The sequence below is a fragment of the Anguilla rostrata genome, chromosome 6 (assembly GCF_018555375.3).
Source record: "Anguilla rostrata isolate EN2019 chromosome 6, ASM1855537v3, whole genome shotgun sequence".
Lineage (NCBI taxonomy): Eukaryota > Metazoa > Chordata > Actinopteri > Anguilliformes > Anguillidae > Anguilla > Anguilla rostrata.
The window spans coordinates 6,189,064-6,207,650 of record NC_057938.1 but is presented as its reverse complement, the minus strand read 5'-3'; the positions used below and the strand labels follow the sequence as shown (position 1 = coordinate 6,207,650).

Below are 18,587 nucleotides of genomic sequence, written 5' to 3'. Positions count from 1 at the left end.
GGTTTGTGGCTTCCATGGCAGGTAGGTATATACTGTTGCCCTGGATACAGTCATAAAATAAATGCCACTTAGGTCTATATTTTCTCCAGTATAGCTCTCTTGCAGTGTTTTCCCCCAGTATAAAAAAGATTTATTAAAAATTGAGATATATGTGAAGTGCTATTCTACCAAGATACACGTTTTATGTTCCGTTTTAAATCTCCAGCTCGCTGCTGCAGCCGATGCCTGCGTAGCCTACATACCCTCGCAACTTCTGAGAAAATAGATTTTTTAGATTTTTAAAACTGATCTGTACAATTTTATACAGTAAGGTGTCCTAACAGGGTGAGCGGGGCGAAGAAGATTTTGAGGGTATTGGCATCTAAAGAGCACGCTCTGTCGTGCAGTAAAACGTGTATGGCGCCGTGGTAAAACAAACAAAAAAACAATAGAAATAAATAAATACATTTTTAAAATGATAGTTTTTTTTAAGCAGCAGTTTTCCTCTGATCTCCAAAACGTTGTTTGTCCGTTTCAAACAGATCTTTGAATTTGTATTGATATACAGGCTGCTCCGCGCAGAATCCCTGTTTTAATGGATCGCCTTGCCAGTTTACCACTTTGCAGGTCGCCATTGAAAAGCGTAGCCATCAGCGTTTAACACATTGCAAAGAGGGCTCTTTCATGCATGAAAGGGCTGTCCATCACTGACTCTGAAAGAGGGTGATCGATACGTCATCTTTTATGCAGCGCTCTTATGTTTGATTGTCGCAAATTTTAAGAAATCTATCGCACAGTAGCAATTCGGGATGCAATTATAGAGAGAGCGCGGGATTGGACTGTTAAAATCGGTGCTGGCTTTTATCAATTGTACTTCAGGACCACATCGGCGCCGGACTGCGATCGCCGGGCGAGAGCAAAAGGAGAAATTATTTAAACCATTCAAAGGGTTTCAACCCAATTCCGCTTCCACGGCGGTCCATTTACCGGCGCAAAAAAAGATCAGAGCCGGGGGCGAGGTGGCGTCACCATCATTCCGAACGGTTGCCTCCGACAACAGTGGCCACGAACGCACTTAGAGGAAAACTTCAAGTGCAAACTCATTTCCATCTGAGTAGAGAGAATGCATAGTGAAATGAATTGTTTTGTGTTGCCGGAGGTAATGATGTGAAACGTGTTGATAATAGCTCTTCAGTTAGCACGCCTTCTGCCAGGGACTGGGGAGGCGCGCGGCGTGTTTATTTGTCTCGCGCTGGTTGACAGGCGAACGGAATTGATGCTGATCCTTTCTGATCGCCGCTGACTTTTAGCTGAAATCTGATTAAGAGGCTATTACTTTCAACCATCGCCAATCGTTGCGTTAGCTCCGGATGAAGACACCTTTTTGTTATGTAAAGTAAGCAGTGATCATTGTACCTACAAGCCCATACAATGGCAGTGTAGCGTGAATGTGGTTCTGTTACGCTGTTATTTCCACTGTTATTAACAAAAATGTATGCAGACATGATTCTGATGCTTATGTTTAGTAAGGTGCACTAATGCTCTGAAAAGCAAATTTACCAAATGAAGTCAAAATTAATAAATTAATAGACAATAAAACATAACGTCTGTGCAGAACTATTGGCACCATTGATAAAGATGGGCAAAAAAAGTCTGTATAAAATAAGGCTTGGTTTGAGCTTGGTTTCTGGTGGTTATGTATGCCACCTCCAAGCTGAAATGTTTGCTCCTGTGGTTTTCGATTCATTGTAATTTTTGAAAACGATCCCATTTTCCCAAGTACATTGCGACATGGCGGTAGTTTTAGCAACTTTGAAACAAACAAAAATCGAGTCCTTTTTTTTTCCCCTCCCATGATGCAGTGCTCTCCCTGTAATGTAATGTCGCACCGTTTCGGTTCCCCGTGTGCCATTTTCTCCCGGAGCAGACAGTAAAGACGCTGAGCAGTCACAAAGCGACCGATACAAAATGGCGCGCGTGGCACCCGGGAGACACTAAACTGCACACTTAATTGAAGTTGCTGTTAATGGCCTCCCCGCGCGGGCTCGAGGGCTCGGCGTTTTGCAGGTGAGGAGCCGGGGGACTGTTTGCCGGGTTCGATGTTTACGACGGCGGTGGTTTCCGCCGCGCGGGAAAGAAAGAGTAAAGGCCTCGCCGCGGTGACACCGATTGAGATGCATAGGCAACGAAGGCCGGACGGGGAGCGGAGAGGCGCCGTAATAAAATCGATAAATCAGGGCTGGGGGGGATGAGAGAACCCTGTCTGCGTGATGTATATCCTCGCCCCCCCCCCCCCTCCCCCCCCCCCCCCCCCGCCACACTCTGTCCACACCGTTTCCGCCCAAGCCTGCCTTAGGCTAGTGCCGTGGCTTTAATGCTGTTTTGTGGTGCTGGCCGTTTTATTCTTGAAAAGGTGACCGTTCAGTATTTTGAGTGGGGGGGTTGGGGGGGGGTGGGGTGGGGTGGCATGAATGACTCGTAGAGGTCTTAAAGTGGAAAAAGAGGGGCGGGGGGGGCGGCATTCAGGAACCACCGTGGGATAATTATTCTAATTAGGGAAATGCCTGGGGGTTTCGCTGAAGGCCCATTTGATTGGTCAGATGAGAGGTGTGCTCCTGATAAGCGGATCTTGGTACAGGAGTGAGTGCTGGGGGAAAGGCCTCTTTAACCGACGGGGAACAATGGCGCACCTGTCCCACACTGATGCTCCGCCACTCTCCTGGGGCGGATGCACGTACCCCTTCTGTCCCTGAAAGATTGCCAAGATGGTGCTGGTTTCACTGGAAGGTCATGCACAGTCGTTTATGTTTCTGTTTTTTGTTTTTTTTCTAAAAAAAAAAAAACAAGTCCTGAATGAATGCAATCATTCATCTCGATTATGTATTATAACTAAAAAGCTATTTTCACTGAAAAGGTCCCCAGGTCTGTGGAGGGCGGGAATTCTGTCGCCAGCATTGGGAGTATACTTTAAAATGTCAGCACTGTCCCACTTAATTATTCACACCGACTATAAGCCAGTGTAGACTCTCCTTCCTGTCATTATATGTACAAAATTGTAATAGAACACTAGGAGAGATTACGCCGACGGTACCTAATAAGTGATAATCATGTCTAGCCTGGAAACATGAATTCGAGGAGATTATGTTTCTTGAAGCTCCAAGAAGACATTTTGGATGAAAAAAAATCGGCACGGTAGTTCACCACTTGATTATGAATCACGTTTCCTGTTGAGGTGGCTCACTTGCTTCAGTGACCTGTTTCAGAGACACGAGTGCAACTGTGTCGTCTCATGTGTAGCCACGAGTAAGAAAAAAAAAAAAAGTAGACTAGGCTACCCTAGTGTTCTCTTTCTCTGGTGTCTTCTTGGCTCATGAAAGATGCAGAGGGCTCTGCGCACCCCAGTGAACTGAAGGCTCCATTCATTCTAATGGAGGTTGGCAAAATAGACGCCAGAAACATGAGCCTACCCACAATTCCCCGCTGCGACCGCCTGCCTGCCTGCCTGCCTGGCTCGTCCCCCGGCCATCCAATCCTGGTTGTCCTTGCACAGACTGTGATAACGACTGGTCACTCAATAATTCAAGTGACTGATGTCGAGGTCCTATGTGGAATCAGGTGATGTTGACAAGGGACCAAATATTTCTGATGTTAGCCCATGTAAACCTTACTACAGTAGTAGTAGGCATTAATGTTCCGGCCTAACATTTTCCACGAGAACACTTGATAAGCCACCTCCTCTCCCTCTGCTTAGCATGTTAGTAAATGAAGATATTTAGATTGTAGGCAGTGATAAATGAATTGGATTGTGCGCATAATTCACTGCCTTATTTCTACATTTAAAAAATAAAAAAATAACGCTCAACGCGATGTTTCAGGACACCTCTGGAGCCATCATCTCTGCTACCCAAGCGTGACCTCCCTGTTTGTCTTCGTGAAAGCGCTGCGGTGACGGACTCAGGTTTACCTTCGCTGTTTTGTCTGGGCGGAAGGCGGAGTCGGTCCTTGGTAATGAGACATTACGCCTGCTCAAAGCAGAGAGGGCACCATTCATCAAAACTTCAAATATTAGTTAGTGCTGGCATTCACTCAGGAATATTAATTTACTAAATATGAGCCTTTCCATATAGTAATATCGCTCGGTGTGTATTCGTTAATCATAATCTTTGGACAGACTAATAGCCTTTGTTGGCTGGCTGGTTGATTTATAAGGAGATAGCAAAACATAAATCAAGAAAGCTCGTAGTTTACTTGTTTAACGGGAATTGCCTTTTCTCCTTCTTGCCACCCGTGATGGGAGGAGGAATATTTATGATGTTCTAAGACCTCACCCCACCCCAATCCCCTTACCAAATGACGGGCGAACACACATTAAGAACAGCTCGCTCAAAGACGAATATTAGACACCGCACCTCAGTTCTTCATTGCTGTTCTTGCTTTTTTTTTTTTTTCTTTGAATTTTTTTTTTTTGAAGGCCTGATTGACAGATAGCTCCAGCCCCCACACGATGGGCTTTGACGGCTTGTCTCGTCAGGGCGGGCAGACCCCGGAATGAAATGCACCCCGGGAATGTGACGCGGCGCGGCGTAGCGTAGCCGGCCCGGCCTGTTCTGACAGATTTGCCCCGGGTGCCTCGTGCCCCCCCCCCCTCCCCCCCCGCTGTGAAACGCCCCCGCTGAGCCGGTGACGGACAGTCGGCCTCTGATTAGGCCTCTCGACTGGGCCGCGCTCCTCTAAAAATGGCCTCAAACAGAACGACGTTCTCGAAAAAAAAAGCCCCTCGTTTTCAGCTCGTTACTTCAGATGCTGGAGGAAGACTTGTCGTTTGGGCGGGAGAATTCCGCGCGAGAATGCGCGGAAGCGTTCCGCGCGGTATCTGCGGGGTCCTTTCAAGATCGAGGTCTTTTGGGACTGTCTGCAGGAACAGGAAGATGCCTTGTGAATGTAAGCAGCAGTGGAAAGTGGGAGTGGTCAGAGAGCCTTGGATACCGGAGCAGCTGCGCGCTGAATGACATGGTCACGGGAAGAAGAACGCTTTTAGCAGTTTGATCTGCTGTGATGGGAGCACAGCGCCCTCTGTTGGCTGATGCATGTATGTACAGAAACAAAATACGAATCCGAGCCTGATGAGCCCTTTTATTTGGATTCTCTGCATGCCTCAATTTAGTCAAGAGTTGACTAATTGTATTTTCTATAAAATGTACATGGAAAACGGTCTTTGGCAATTTGGCTCAAATAAACTAATAATTGCTATGTTGTGAAATGATTGCCTTTCTTGTTTCTTCTCAGATTCAATAAAATCCAGAACACCAAGAACACCATGAAGAAGGACGGCATCAGCTCCCTGACGTACCGGGTGGTGCAGGTGAAGAAGTACCCTCTCTACACCAATATCTCCGTGGAGATCGGCAAGCCCCCGCCCCGGCCTATCAGGGGATAGCGTGGATGGGTTTCCAAAGAGGGACTGATATGCACACAGCCCCCCCCCCCCCCCTGCTACCACCACCTCCAACGCCCCCTCCCTAACTCCCCCCCCCACCACCACGCATACCCTTTCTCAGCTGAGTTAACCTCTGCTGATTCCCTCCTCACGCCTGGTCTGGACCCAGTGATTGGATCTGAAGGTCCAGTCAGCTCTCCAGGTACGAATCTGGACATGACCGCCCACGTTCATCAGGACTTCATCTTGGATTGAGACGGGAGCCAAAACACCCGTTTTTCACGAGCGAGAGCGTTCGGCGCGTTTCGGCGACTGCGACAACCGCAGTCGATTAACGCCACAGCCTTTGTCCCGTTCACGCGCGAGGAAGCCCACAAGCGTTCGCCGCTGGTTAATTCCAGGTCCTTCGAGGGTTACTCACGCTCGTGCAATTCACCAGGTGCGCCGACTCTCGCGTATCAGAGACGCGAGAACGCATTTCAAACCTGACCCCCGTCTTTATCCGTTCCCTTGGTTACATTTCCTCAGCGACAGCACTTACGGGGAGAAAAAAAACAAAACGAATGTGTATCGCACCTGTGCTCGCTTTGTGCAGAGTGCTTCTGGTTCCCATATCTCGCAAGTGAGTGATTAACAGTCAATAGAGGCTCCAGATCTTGGATCGGCTCCAGGTTCACCTCGGTCTGGGATTCCGACCAAGAAATCTCCCGAGCTTTCAGACGAGGGACGCCGTCTGCCAGCCAACAGAACTCGGATCCAAGGACTCCAGGAAGCGAGTACAGCTGGTCTGCTAGCGGAGGATATACAAGATGAAGGACCTGGTAAAACCTGTGCGAAGAAGAATTAGGACAGAGGATGTGGGGGTGAGGGGGGGGGGGGAGGCCGGATGATTAGGAAGCGGTGTCCGCTCCTAAAGACGATCGCTTCTGCTGGCTCCTCAGGTCGGAAGGACTTGGAAACGAAATATTGACGGCTCTTTGAACCGAATCGAAACCTTTGCTATGTGAAGCTGGCCCCCCAAGAGTCAGTTACAGACGGAAGTTTAAAAAACAGATTGCTATTGTATTGCTCAAAAAGGACTTGACACTCCATGTTGTTTTTCAAAGTACCGTCCTCTCTTTTGACAAAAGCAAAACTGCATTAAGGGCATTTATATACTCTTGGGGGAAATAGTGAATATTGCTACTGTGCTATGGGTCCCAGATTAATTTAGGTGGTCTGATTTTGTATCTGTTGTTTACTTAAAAAAGAACATGAGAATGTGTAATGGCAAGAACAGGACATTCAGCTGAAAAATGACTTCCTGATATGAAATTGACCTCCAGCTAATTTCAACCTATGCGCCCTTGCTCTGCTGACAGAACTGAAGTTAAAATGGCTTCTGTAATCCACTTCATTAATCCCGTTTAAAAGTTTTAAAAAACGCAATTTAAATCTCCGCTATATAGTCCTCTGCGGCGAGAACTGTAAACGCTTCAGGATCTGTCTCGCGGTGATGTTGTATCTGCTGTATTGTGTATAGTTGATAGCAGCAGAGCCGGGAAGCTGGTTGGGATCTGTATATCGGCTATCGCTTAACGATAGCGAGTGAGGGTCTGAGGCAAGTTCAGTGAACTTTGACCCCTTAAGAAGGCAGCAGGATGTCACTATTTCCTCCATCAGCTTATGTAAGCCTTTTTTATAGTCTTAAGTAAGCCTTTTTTTTCTTTCACTCTTCTTCCCTTTTTCCTTTTTTTGTACTGCCTAAACACCAAACTGATGCCTTCAGAATTTTTATGAGGGGCAAACAAGATTGGGAATGCTGCATTCTGGGAGATTTTTTTAAATTAACGTTCCTGTCTTGTGAAGTGATGTGGAAACCTTTCTCTTTTGTACTATCAATGGTTTTCTTGGCCGGCTCAACACAGTCCAAGTACCTAAAAAAGGTCCCTCTCCCTTGTCTTAATCATTGTTTATTTTAACGAGCCTTTTTAAAGAACGCTTACATTTTCCTTTTTTTTTAAACTATCGACTCTTCCGCCCGACATGACCTTTTATTTAAATCCCTGCCTCATTTTCATTCGGTATCCATCTTTCTCCCGATGTGCCGCGTGTGTGTGAATACCTCACTGTCCATTTCCCCTTGGCCCAGCCAGCACGTGCAATCGTGTCTGAGACGTGCCGCTTTGCTTTAAAATCACAGGGAAAATCGGGCGCTTTCATTTACTGCCGTTTCCTTTCGAGTGCATTACTTCTGTAGTCCGTGGCCTTGGTTACATAAAGGCAGACTTTCCCGCTCTGTTCTAGGGCCTGCTGCACTGGCTAGCTCCTTTATTGGCTAGCTCCTTTGCAGGCACGGCCGCTTTTCATCATGTGTGCATTACGTGTACAATCAAATAATTCTAAGGACCTTACAATAAAGGCCATTGCAGTCCTGTTGGGACTCATTGCTTTCACTGAAGAGATGAGCACATACTGGCGAGCATATAGACTCTTTAAGTAAAAAGTAGTACGATTGTGTATTTCTGTAAATGTTAGAGAGTGTATCACTGGTATTTGATCGCTAAGGCATGCACCGGTACAGCCTTTGGTTAAAGGTGTTAGTCTGCATGTGCTACCTGGTCGTCTTTGTCCTGTCAGCGTTTGAAGTGAGCTAACTCTGCCAAGCCGTGGCGAAGGGACCTTATTCCTCCCCAAATTCGCACTCTCGTGCTTTTGCCGCCCGGTGCTTCGACCCCGTCGTCTGCGCAGCCGTGACAACGGAAGGAAGCAAACGAGTGAGCGAGCGCTTCTCCACATCGCTCCGACCCACAGACGTAATTTTAGGGTAGGATCACGCGGCGCATAACCGCGTAGCCTATCTCCTCTGCGCCAGGGTACCCGCACCGCCCGGCGTTTGATTTCAGTTTGTCACACGGGCTCCTTCAGGATATCGAACCTCCCGGCAGATGAGTGCGGGGAGAAAAAAAAGAGGTCGGATGTACCGTTCAGGCAACGCTTGTTTGATGTGAGATCAGTGCAGAGGGATAAGGAAAGCAGCGACTAGCAAATGCGCTTAATGCTCTCCCCGGGTCGCGGATCAAAGACGCGGCGGTTCGGCGTGTTTCAGGACAAGCCGTTCCTTTTGGCCTCGTTATTGCGTACTGTTTGTTGGATCGCCTTGGCTCCCTCTCCCTTTTATTATAACAAATTTTCAGCCGCGTTCAGGGAGAACTGACCCTGGACGCTCTTAAGTTATTACGCTGGGAGACGGGGATCAGTAGCTTACGCTTTCCTTCCCTCTGCCACTTTCATCTTTAAGAACCTGCAACATGGTAGATGTTTCTTCCCGGTGATCAAATGCATCACTGTTTTTTCATCTGACCTGATTGGAATTTCAAAGAGCTCGTTTATCTTCTTGTCAGATTTTTTTTATTTTTTTATTCCTCCCCTTATTTTCTGTGCTGAAATGCTGAATTGATTTCATTCGCTAACAGGTGTTGCATGTCAAGCGTCATGATCACACCATGCAGGGTTTTTTTTCTCACGTGCATTTTAATTCTGTCCTCCAGCTGTGCTGTTGGTTTATACATTTTTTATTTTTTTAAACTGATTTTCAGAAGTTTGAATCCATTTCAAATTTGCTGTATATAGTTTGCTGGTGTCATTTTAACCCAGTGCTATACAGAGCTTCCTGCAGGAAAATAGCTAATTTCGGTGCGAAGTACTGTATATCAGGTCATACTCAGTGGAGACACACATTCTGCTAAGGGTGCTGGAAATACAATTTTATTTTGCACCCACCCTCTGCAAATGACAACTGTTGTTTTTGCCACATCATTAACAGTGCTACGTCCATCAATGGAACATTTCACTGATTCACACTCTTCATTTAGAAAAGTGTTTTTTGTTCCACAGTCATAGAAGACCTTCTTCTACTGTGATTAGCAACAGTGTTGGTCCTGGAAACTGACCCCGTTCAGGCACCAGTTGTAAAAGGCATGTAGCTGTCAGAACATCTTCACCATCACAGGTCAGGTCACAGCCATCAGCCAATCAGCTTTCTGCTTACTGTGGATGCAGCTGACTCCAGGCCAGGTTACAGAATGGCGGCATGTAGTTTTAAAAAAGTGATTTCTGTTCAGTTGATGTCAGCCATGTAGAGAGACTGAAAATGTAAGCTGTAATTGCAGCAGTTTTTTTTGTAAACAGGCAAAAATCCATCTGCATCTCTGGCCTTATATTAACACAGGTTTGCCCATGAAAAGATTTGGCCCATACAATATTTGAGTATTCAATTTATATTAATGATTTCAATGGATTTGAACATATCACCAGATGGTGCCCGAGACCTTAGATAATTTTTTTTTGGGTAATTAATAATTAACAGATACCTGGCATTTGAACCGTGCTTTCTGTAGCCATGCTACCATGCTTCATTAATTGTTTGCCTTGATGATGTCATGAACTGGGACGACAAACAGTACTGACCTTCACACGAATTCCAGAACCTTCCCGAAAAGCTGGGTCGTATAAAGAAAAGGCAGATAATTAAACGGAACCCCATTGGTACAGTGGTTTACCACCTGGGATGGAAACTCACATCCCTCTGGTTACAATAGCAGGATCTAATGCCGCTTTTCAGCCTCCACAGTAGACGTTATTTACATTAGGGCTTGAAAGAGGGCCCCAAAATTTCAGCCTGACCCTATATGAGCCTGCATTCTTTTCAGCCCGAGCCTGACCAAAACCCGTGTGTTGTAGCATTTTGAAAGCCCGACCCAGTTTGAACCCAGTTTTAATAAATGCGTCTGTACAGTGGACGCACCCTGGTGTGGACTGTCATCAGTGTTTTGTTCGGAATCGATGCAATTGACATCTGGGTCGGATCAGTGGATGGGGCACAGCAGTAGGCTTGTGCAGTAATGTTATACTGTTGTATAATTGACGTTCCTGTTTTTTGGTTGTTGGACTTAAGAAGGGTAACCTTATATTCCATTTTTTTTTTACAAACCCCACAGTTTTGTTTGCAGCTTGATCAAAAATCATGTGAAAGTTTGTTGGATTTTCAGATTTTCCTCTCGATGACTGCTGCCTCACTTCATATAATAACTTTTCTCACCGCCTCTGGGACATCCATTATGTCACTCGCATAGTTTAGCTTGAACTAGCTTGCCTACAACTGCCATCCAGCTCACACAATGCTTTGCACTCAAAGTTTAAAGGGCCAGCTACAAAGCCATTCCCCCAGCCATGCCCAATATAAAATGGCAGAATTAGGGCCCATACAGACCCAAACCCTGTGGTTCTGGTCTAGTTTTTTAGGGCTCGGGTGAAAATCGCAAGCTCTATTTTACATCCATGTTTCTATACTTGCTTTCTCTATACTTTCCCCATCAGCCTGTGTTGATTATGTAGCATTGGGCCAGTGATAAAGTGGTGAACAGAGCTGATTGTCCTCTTCTGTCTCTAGAACGGTTCTCAGTGATAGAGAGCTATTTTTTCGTGTTCAATTCAGCCCCCTCCCCACCCTGAATCCAGTGCATTTACTTTTTTTCAGTCTCATCAATATTGCTTGAAAGTTGCGCCGACCGATCTCCGAGTACTTTGTGACAGGATTAAATACTTTGGTAATGCACATCTACTGGCCGTCTCAGGCCCCTCCCCCAAGCCCGAGCGCGTTTTTAAAAGATTTACTGTATCTATCTAGGTTTTGTACATTGAATGTCAAATGTAATATCTTATATAGAATGCATACTGTCATATCAAACTACTTTTTGTATACAATCAATAAATCTGATGGGGGAAAAATGGCAGTCTGTTTGGTGTTCTTTGAGCAGTGGGTGGTTCGCTGCCCTGATGTGACGTGAAGTTCTTCCAGGGGTCCCGGTTTGCGTTTCTCCTGAGAAGACGGATAACATGATAATCCTGTTTGCGGGGATCATTAGTATTCGTCTCTTCGCCGTTAGGAGCTCGCTCCCGCGGCAGATCAAACCGCTGGCTTCACTTCCCGTCACGCTGCGTTCTTATCGTCATTCAGTCCGCGAGGTTTCGGTATCCAGTATAATGGGATGCACACGATTCCGCCTCAACTTCCATCGAAAAGCGAAACGTTTTTTTTTGTTTGTTTACAAACCGATGTTATATTTTGTGTATGAAATTGTAAAGATGTGATGCGCCAAATGAGTGAAAGCAAAATGATGAAATCGTTCCTCAAAAAGTGTGGAACATTCTGATGTTCCTGGGATGGCTCACTCTTGAACGGTTGTTGATTTGATTCTGAGCAGTTCCATCTGTTACAGGTTATACCTGCATTAAATCACTTAAGAGATGAACAGGCTCGAAGTGACAACTGCCAAGGACAATTATGTTTTAAGTGTTTAATGAAGCTTTAAATACTTCATCACGATACAGACAATATTATTGCATGCATTTTATAACTAGAATCTTTTATGAAGACAAATCCAACAAACAACAAATCTTGACAGGTTCCCCTTTTTAATGCATTCTCATACCAAAGAAAACTGTCAGCTACAATGATTTGGTGAAACAGAAAAATGTATTACCAGGGTTTTTGCGATCGGAATAATAATTTTCACTATAAACGGTTATTTACAAGTCATAAAAACTAAAAATACATTGTTAATAGATATGCAAAGAAAACAAACGAATAAAAAACACTACAATATTGCATTTCTACTGTAAAATATACATTTTATTCCTTATGAATGAAACAGCATGGAGACAGACCACGGGATGCCTTGTGAGTGACTTCAGTTGAACATTACGCATAGCTCTTTCTCAAACCTGCAATTCTTTCAGTCAATATCACACCTTATGTTAGCGGGCTTCAGGTATTGTAATTACACAGTAATTGTACGAATGACACCCATGTAACCACAATGTTATTACTGCATACACCTGTGTAATTACATAGAAATTTGGGGGTTGGAATACTATTAGAAGAAGGGAAAGTGTGAATGGATAACCGAACACTGGTCTCCATTTGCTACAGTGTCAGAATGTGCACGCAGGTACATCACCCACTTAGTTGAAAGATATAAAAATGAAATAAAAAACTACAGTATTCAGTGATCCTGAAGTTTTACCAGCAGGCAATCTAAAGACTAAAGACATCTGCATAATGTGTCACATGTTGTTGTTATACAAGTATAAATGTGTGATTTTGAAAATTAAGACAATGAAGTGGAACCGATATATTTTTGGAAACAGAATTTTTCCGAAACTGTCGGTTTGCTCAGATAATCCATCAAATCTACATAAGAGTATAATGAATGTGTTTTCATCTCCCGAACTAAATGGCTTTAGTTATAAGTAGCAAGCTATTCCCATGCCTGCATGGACATGTATTATGACACACACATACACATTTACAAACAAATTTCTACAGTCTAAATTTTTTTGGTTCTTTTACGCTTTGGTCTCTTAAGGAAGAATAAAAGTCATGAAACTAGAAGCTGAAATGGAATTCACAAGTTCTAGTTCTAATGCTCTAATGTTGAGGATCATTCATGTCATTTAAATAAAAGAAAAGCAAAAGATACATTTTTAAAAGAGACTGACTGGGAGGTGTTAACTGATCCAAAATGCCATAGTTAATAAAGCTTACACTGACTTCTGACCATTCTTACTTGTACCGATGCAGCTGTGGAGAACAGCTCATTTCTCCTTCCTACGTTTCCTTTTCCAGTCCTACAATTTCTCAGTTGACATGAAACATTCTTTGTGGATGAAACACTAACCGTCTTTCAAAATGTACCGAATGAGGTAACCTACTGTAACCTGCCCGAAATACTGCATCACATTTAAACATCCAGGTAACTAAAACAGCCCCTGTGGTACTGGTCAGGGGGCAAAAATACATATGGTTACACGTGATATGCACTGTAGCAGATCTAGGGGTTAGCGCTTTGAAGGCTCTTGTTTCGAGTCTATCAGTTGGGCTAGTGCCCTTCTTCGGGGGTGCAGTTGCGGACTCGGGCGCAGATGGCCACGCGGTTGCCCTCCCAGTAGCCCGCTTCCTGGCCGTCGTGGCAACGGCACTTGGTGCAGGAGTCGACCCACACGGGCTCGCCCCCCGGGATCACCCGGGTCCGGGTGCCATCTGTGTAGCAGTTTGGACCTGCGGTTCCAGACAGACAGAACACACAGGCACGCACACACACACACACGCACGCACGCACACACGCACACACACGCACGCACGCATGCACGCACACACACACACACACACACACGTTAATAAGCTATTTGTGAGGGCTTGTGGGCTAAGTGTCAAGTTCACACACGGTACATTTAGAAACGAGAGCATCAACTGCGGCTGTCAGTCCCGTGAAAAACGTCAAGATTGCCTCGTACGGCGAGAGATGTACAAATCCCCCTGCACAGATGGGGGTTCGGTTCCCCACCACGGCAACGTCTGCTGCTGTGGTCCCTTCTCTATCAGTTACCCCCTCTGCTTTCTTCTGTCTAAATGAAGGGAAAATATATGAATAAATACCTGTACTGCCTGGATGGCATGTGCTCACTGTCAGCAACGGTGGAGAAATAAGCTGTCAGACACAGTTCTTGCATTAGAGCAGTGGCCTTGTGAGTGTAGCTCTCGCTGTTGTCTGAAACGTGAGGGGTTCTGTTGCGTGTGCATGTGGACAGTGCGCGCCCCAGGCATACGTGTGCATATGAACACGCACACAACACCCTGCTGGTGCAGTCTGACTGAGGCTGCTGAACCAAGGAGGCCTGTTTGCGAATTAAGCCTCAGTTCAGAAAATCACTGATATGCAAATAGCAAAACCTAATTCTCCCTGTGTTACAAAAGTATAAAATTCTAAGCTGTTTTCGGGTTGGGGTTTAAAGTAGGGATCGAGACAGCTGTAGAATCCAACAACGGTAAGTATTTCCTTATGCTTTTTACTGTCGTCTTTGACTCACATAATTATGTCTATGGAAAAGTGCAAACAAAACTAATCTCATACATTATGGATTACAAAAATCACTGAAAAGCACCACAATGTAAATGCATTTTACTCCCACGTCATGCGTGACAACTGATTAATCCTAATGCCCTCGACGACGTCTGTGTGCAAGTTTACCGAGGGAAAAGAAGCAATCGTTTCCTAAAATTAGATAGAAGCCGAATTCTTTTTGTGCTGACGTGGCTCCTTCTCACTCTCTGGCTACCGTTTGTCGGGGCTGAAATATTGCCTCTGCATATTGTTGCATGCTAAGCTGACGCCGCGTGCTTACTGCTATAAAAATGATGAGATGTATTTCTCAGCAGGGCATCGTTATGCAGGATTGTTCTTATACTGCAGTTAATGAATCATGTGGGGACTACAGGACACCCCCCCTCCCCCCTCTCAACCTGCTATTACGTAACCATGGAGTCTGAAGGCAGCCCGCTCGGTGCAGAAAGAGCAGATCTGCTCAGGGTGATTCATCAGGCACGGAGAAACGCTCCCGTATTTTCGCCAGTACAGTTCGGCCCGCGGAGTACGGAGAGGTTTCCGGTTAGCGCGCGCGGCTCTCTCTGGCTCCCCGGCTGATCCCGGGGGTAACGGCCGGTGACCGAGAGCTCTGCCTGATGCGGTGAGCGCTGTTCCGAGACTCAATTCCGTTTTATTTGTAAATGCGTTTTTTACAGAGACGCTTTACAGTGGGGATATACAACAGCAAATTGGGCTAAAGACCTGGTCTGAACACCCAGAAAGCTAGCATTTGGGCAGGCACAGCAGCTGCAGAGAGAGGCAGAGAAGCAGATTACATGGTAGGTTCACTGTGCAAGCTGACAACATCTCGCTTCGTGCCCCAGTCTTGCTGCTGGAAGTGGCTGCTTGGCCAGTAGAGGCAGTCTTCCCACTGCTCTATGTCAGAAAACCAGCTATACTGCATATTGTGGATAGAGATGCTTGCCTGCTGCATTAAATGGTTCCTTGTTTAAAAAAAAAACAACAAAAAAAAAAAAAAAACAATCAACTGAGTGATGAAGTGCCAGGAAAAGGGGACTGGGCACCTGGCTTTGGATTGGATATTGGCTTTATGGTTATTACCCCCCCTCCCCCCCTCAATCTTGAACATGAGAAGCATTAATCTGAAGTCCTGACCTTTAACTCTCAGGAATGATCTCTCTGCACTGAGTGCAGAGAAGGAGAGTGATAAGCACATCATCCATCTCCCATCGCCTTGCTATTCTACCCACTGTGTCATTCACTGGAAGGGCTATTCCTACCCCTCTATCTTCCTCCCCTCCCAGTTTCCTTGGGCTGCCACTGTTAATGATGAGTTTATATCAGAGAGAGAAGGTACCGCAAGCACACCCAGAGTAATCAGATTATGCGACATAACAGATAATTAATCACGAGGTCACGTGTTCTCGTTAACCGCTAAATTTCACACATTTACTATAGCGCTCTTTGTTAATTAATGTCAACAGGAGTGACTGAGCTGAGCAGTAGGCTAAGCTTCCCGGTTAAAAGCGGAGCTGGCGTTCCCCACACTCACCCTCTCTGCACTCCGGACAGCACTTCCCCTTCTGGTAGACGGGGTTGACGCAGGGCGGGGGGGCGCAGTCCGCCACCAGGCAGCGGGCGATTCCGTCGCTGTCGCACGTGCACTGCTCGCACTCCGAGGGCTGTCAATCACAGAGAACAGCAGGCTTTGTAAGGCACCGTGACCTCAGCTTCTACCTTATACTGTGAGTGTGTGTGTGAGAGGCAACAAGTTGCCAGTTAGGCTTCACTGAAATAGCTGGGTTGACAACATCAACAACTAAACTTACTGGCAATGTAAGAGATGGCATTTCTTTGCAGCATGAAAAACAACCAGATATTATGATATGTAGAATTTTGTAATCCTACACTTCTGTCTATATGGCATTTGTGTCCTTCATCCAGAAGGGCTTCATTAAAAAAACATCAGATTTTTTTCCATTTTCGGGGTTATTTGCCATTAATCTGCTGGTTTTGGAGAAATATGCTGAATACTCATCGGTATAACCTCTGTGGCTCAGAGTAGGCTACAGCTCCTAAACCTCACGAGCTGAACATGTGGAGATGTACTCTGGGGGTTTCCCCCCCTGCTCTGCGCGCTCATTATCAAGCATTAACTCCATCTCCACGAGCGTCTAATTACGGATACAAGGTCGGGTTAAATGGGCCGTAAAAAACGCCATCAGATCCAGGCCCTCGTTCCCTCCCCAGCGTGAGTATCACTAACGGCTCGCGGGCTTTCCTATCAGCGATAATACCAAAATCCCTCAGACGACGGCGCGATCTTATAGGCTACTCACACAGACTGTTTATAATCAAGGGGCACAACAGTCTGCATTGTTATTTCCTTTAAGCCATCGTGTTTGATCGTAGCCTAATTAAGGTAATAACAATTCCAAAAATGCGCTACTAACAACGACCACCATGTTTGGAAGGCTGACACTTGAAGAAAACTGATTAGAGCATTTCGGACAAAGCCTATAGGCTGTTAATAACAGCCATCTCAAAATGACAACCTATATCAAGTAACTAGACGGTATCAGAGTCAATGTAATAACAAAATGAACTGCATAACTTCCCCCAGAATTGTGACCTTGTTTTTACCCTTTGTAGAAAGGTCTGATAAGCATGATGATGTTACGCATATCCGCAAAGGCCGTGTGAGCAGTGTAATGTACATTTTAGCCACAAGGTGTCGCGCCATACGTTCTTCAAACGTTCAGTCCCTTTACCAACTTCAGGCAAACTTTTCACGCAAGTTTCTCTATTTTGAGGCGTTATAGATTTAATCAAAAAGTGCACATCTTCTAAATAATTAAAGAGACGGTACAAATATGACGGTACAAATATGAAATTCAATAAAGATGAAAATAAATGATAATGCTAATCATGTCGGATATAGCTCAATTTCATATATCGCGATAGAGGCTATTATTGTACACTATACGTCCAAATTGCTACAACATAGGGAATATAAGAATTATCTAATAAAAACATTACACTTTCTGATTTAGAGATGTAGGCTAATGGAGATATACGAAGCTAAATTCAGCCAAGAACAATTTACAATTTAATTCCGCCCATTAACTGAATACAAGTGCCTTATTGTAGGATTAAACGAGTGGATGTTCTAAATACTCCGCGGCTCTCGTTATACATCTCTCGACTTTTGCTGGGTGAACACGTTTTACGAAAGCCCATTTAGCTGCACCAGGGACCTGCATGCAATAGTATGGAAAATCGTTTTGAAGTATGGAAATGCAATTGCTACAACAGCATCGGCAGTAGCTAAGTTTAAGCAAACGGGCGCCAAGAACGATTATTTCGTTTCACACTAGGCTACATGTTACAAATGCAATTTCATGCAAAGTTTCAGCGGTGGAGTAACAGACTAATCTGTTCCTTTGTGGGGGGAAAATAATAGCCTAATCTGGAATGTGAGAGCAGTAGCAACTAGTCTAGTAGCCTATAGCGTGCAATCGTCTATTTCAGTCCCGTGGAAGAATTTTACCTGGAAGTTTTCTCCCAGCTCGTACACATCTCCCCTGTATTCGCAGCCTATCCTCTCGCACCTCGGACAGCAGTCGGTCGGGTAGTGGCTAACGTGAATACAAGCTGCCGGGAGAGAAGTGCACTCCGTCCTGGCGCACGCCGACCCCTCGGCGGTACATTCGCATTGCGTGCAATGGTCCGAGTCCAGAAAGTACCATTCTCCCACGTAGTATACACTGCCGTTGGCTTCACAGGTGTTCACTTGTCCGGCGACGGAGAATGCCAAACCGCGCGGGACACTGAGCACTAGAACCAGAAAGGAAAGGGTCGCCCTCCCTGAATAAGCTTCGTGCGCACTCATCTTCGTCGCAAAAAATAGAGCAAAACAGAGAAAAGTACACAGTCAGAGAGTTAAAAATTAGTGTATATCTAGTTTTTTGAAAACAAAAACGGTCATTGAAAGGTTATGGACGTTTTCTGTATAGTTTTTAATTAGAACTTCAACTTTGAAAGCTCCGGTTACATAGTTGTAACACTGTGCGTGAAACAACTTCTTTTGGCATTTGTGGTTTCCTTTCTTTGTAATCTTCAATTCAAAAATATTAAATTCCATACATTGTATTTCCTCAATATATCATACGGTGTAGCGTCCAACCCACGCAGGTAACCTCGACTCTAAGGGAAGTTTTCGCTACTTGTTGAAGTTCTTACGC

General features: G+C 45.2%; 2 protein-coding genes across 3 annotated transcripts in view; one reads left to right on the top strand and one right to left on the bottom strand.

Annotated features, from left to right (window-relative positions):
- Window positions 1-9,276, top strand: part of b4galt2 (UDP-Gal:betaGlcNAc beta 1,4- galactosyltransferase, polypeptide 2) — a 125,494-nt gene extending 116,218 nt beyond the window's left edge. For both annotated transcript variants that reach the window (XM_064341742.1, XM_064341741.1), the window contains exon 7: window positions 5,266-9,276. In XM_064341742.1, the coding sequence (XP_064197812.1) occupies window positions 5,266-5,416 (151 nt within the window). In that variant the 3' untranslated portion in view covers window positions 5,417-9,276. The remainder of the gene's footprint in view (window positions 1-5,265) is intronic.
- Window positions 9,277-11,739: 2,463 nt separating this feature from the next.
- On the bottom strand, window positions 11,740-18,564 carry zgc:113531 (uncharacterized protein LOC541359 homolog). Its single transcript, XM_064341740.1, has 3 exons — window positions 17,894-18,564; window positions 15,896-16,025; window positions 11,740-13,517 (listed from the first exon to the last, which is right to left on the bottom strand). Exons 1-3 carry the CDS (start codon window positions 18,233-18,235, stop codon window positions 13,339-13,341), a joined length of 651 nt encoding a protein of 216 aa, XP_064197810.1. The 5' UTR covers window positions 18,236-18,564; the 3' UTR covers window positions 11,740-13,338.
- Window positions 18,565-18,587: the final 23 nt, after the last annotated feature.

Coding starts and splice junctions, on each gene's coding strand:
- zgc:113531 (XM_064341740.1), bottom strand. CDS start 18,235: ATGAGTGCGCACGAAGCTTATTCAGGGAGGGCGACCCTTTCCTTTCTG. Junction 16,026..17,893: donor AGCTGGGAGAAAACTTCCAG/GTAAAATTCTTC, acceptor TGTGATTGACAG/CCCTCGGAGTGCGAGCAGTG. Junction 13,518..15,895: donor CTGTCCGGAGTGCAGAGAGG/GTGAGTGTGGGG, acceptor CTGGAACCGCAG/GTCCAAACTGCTACACAGAT.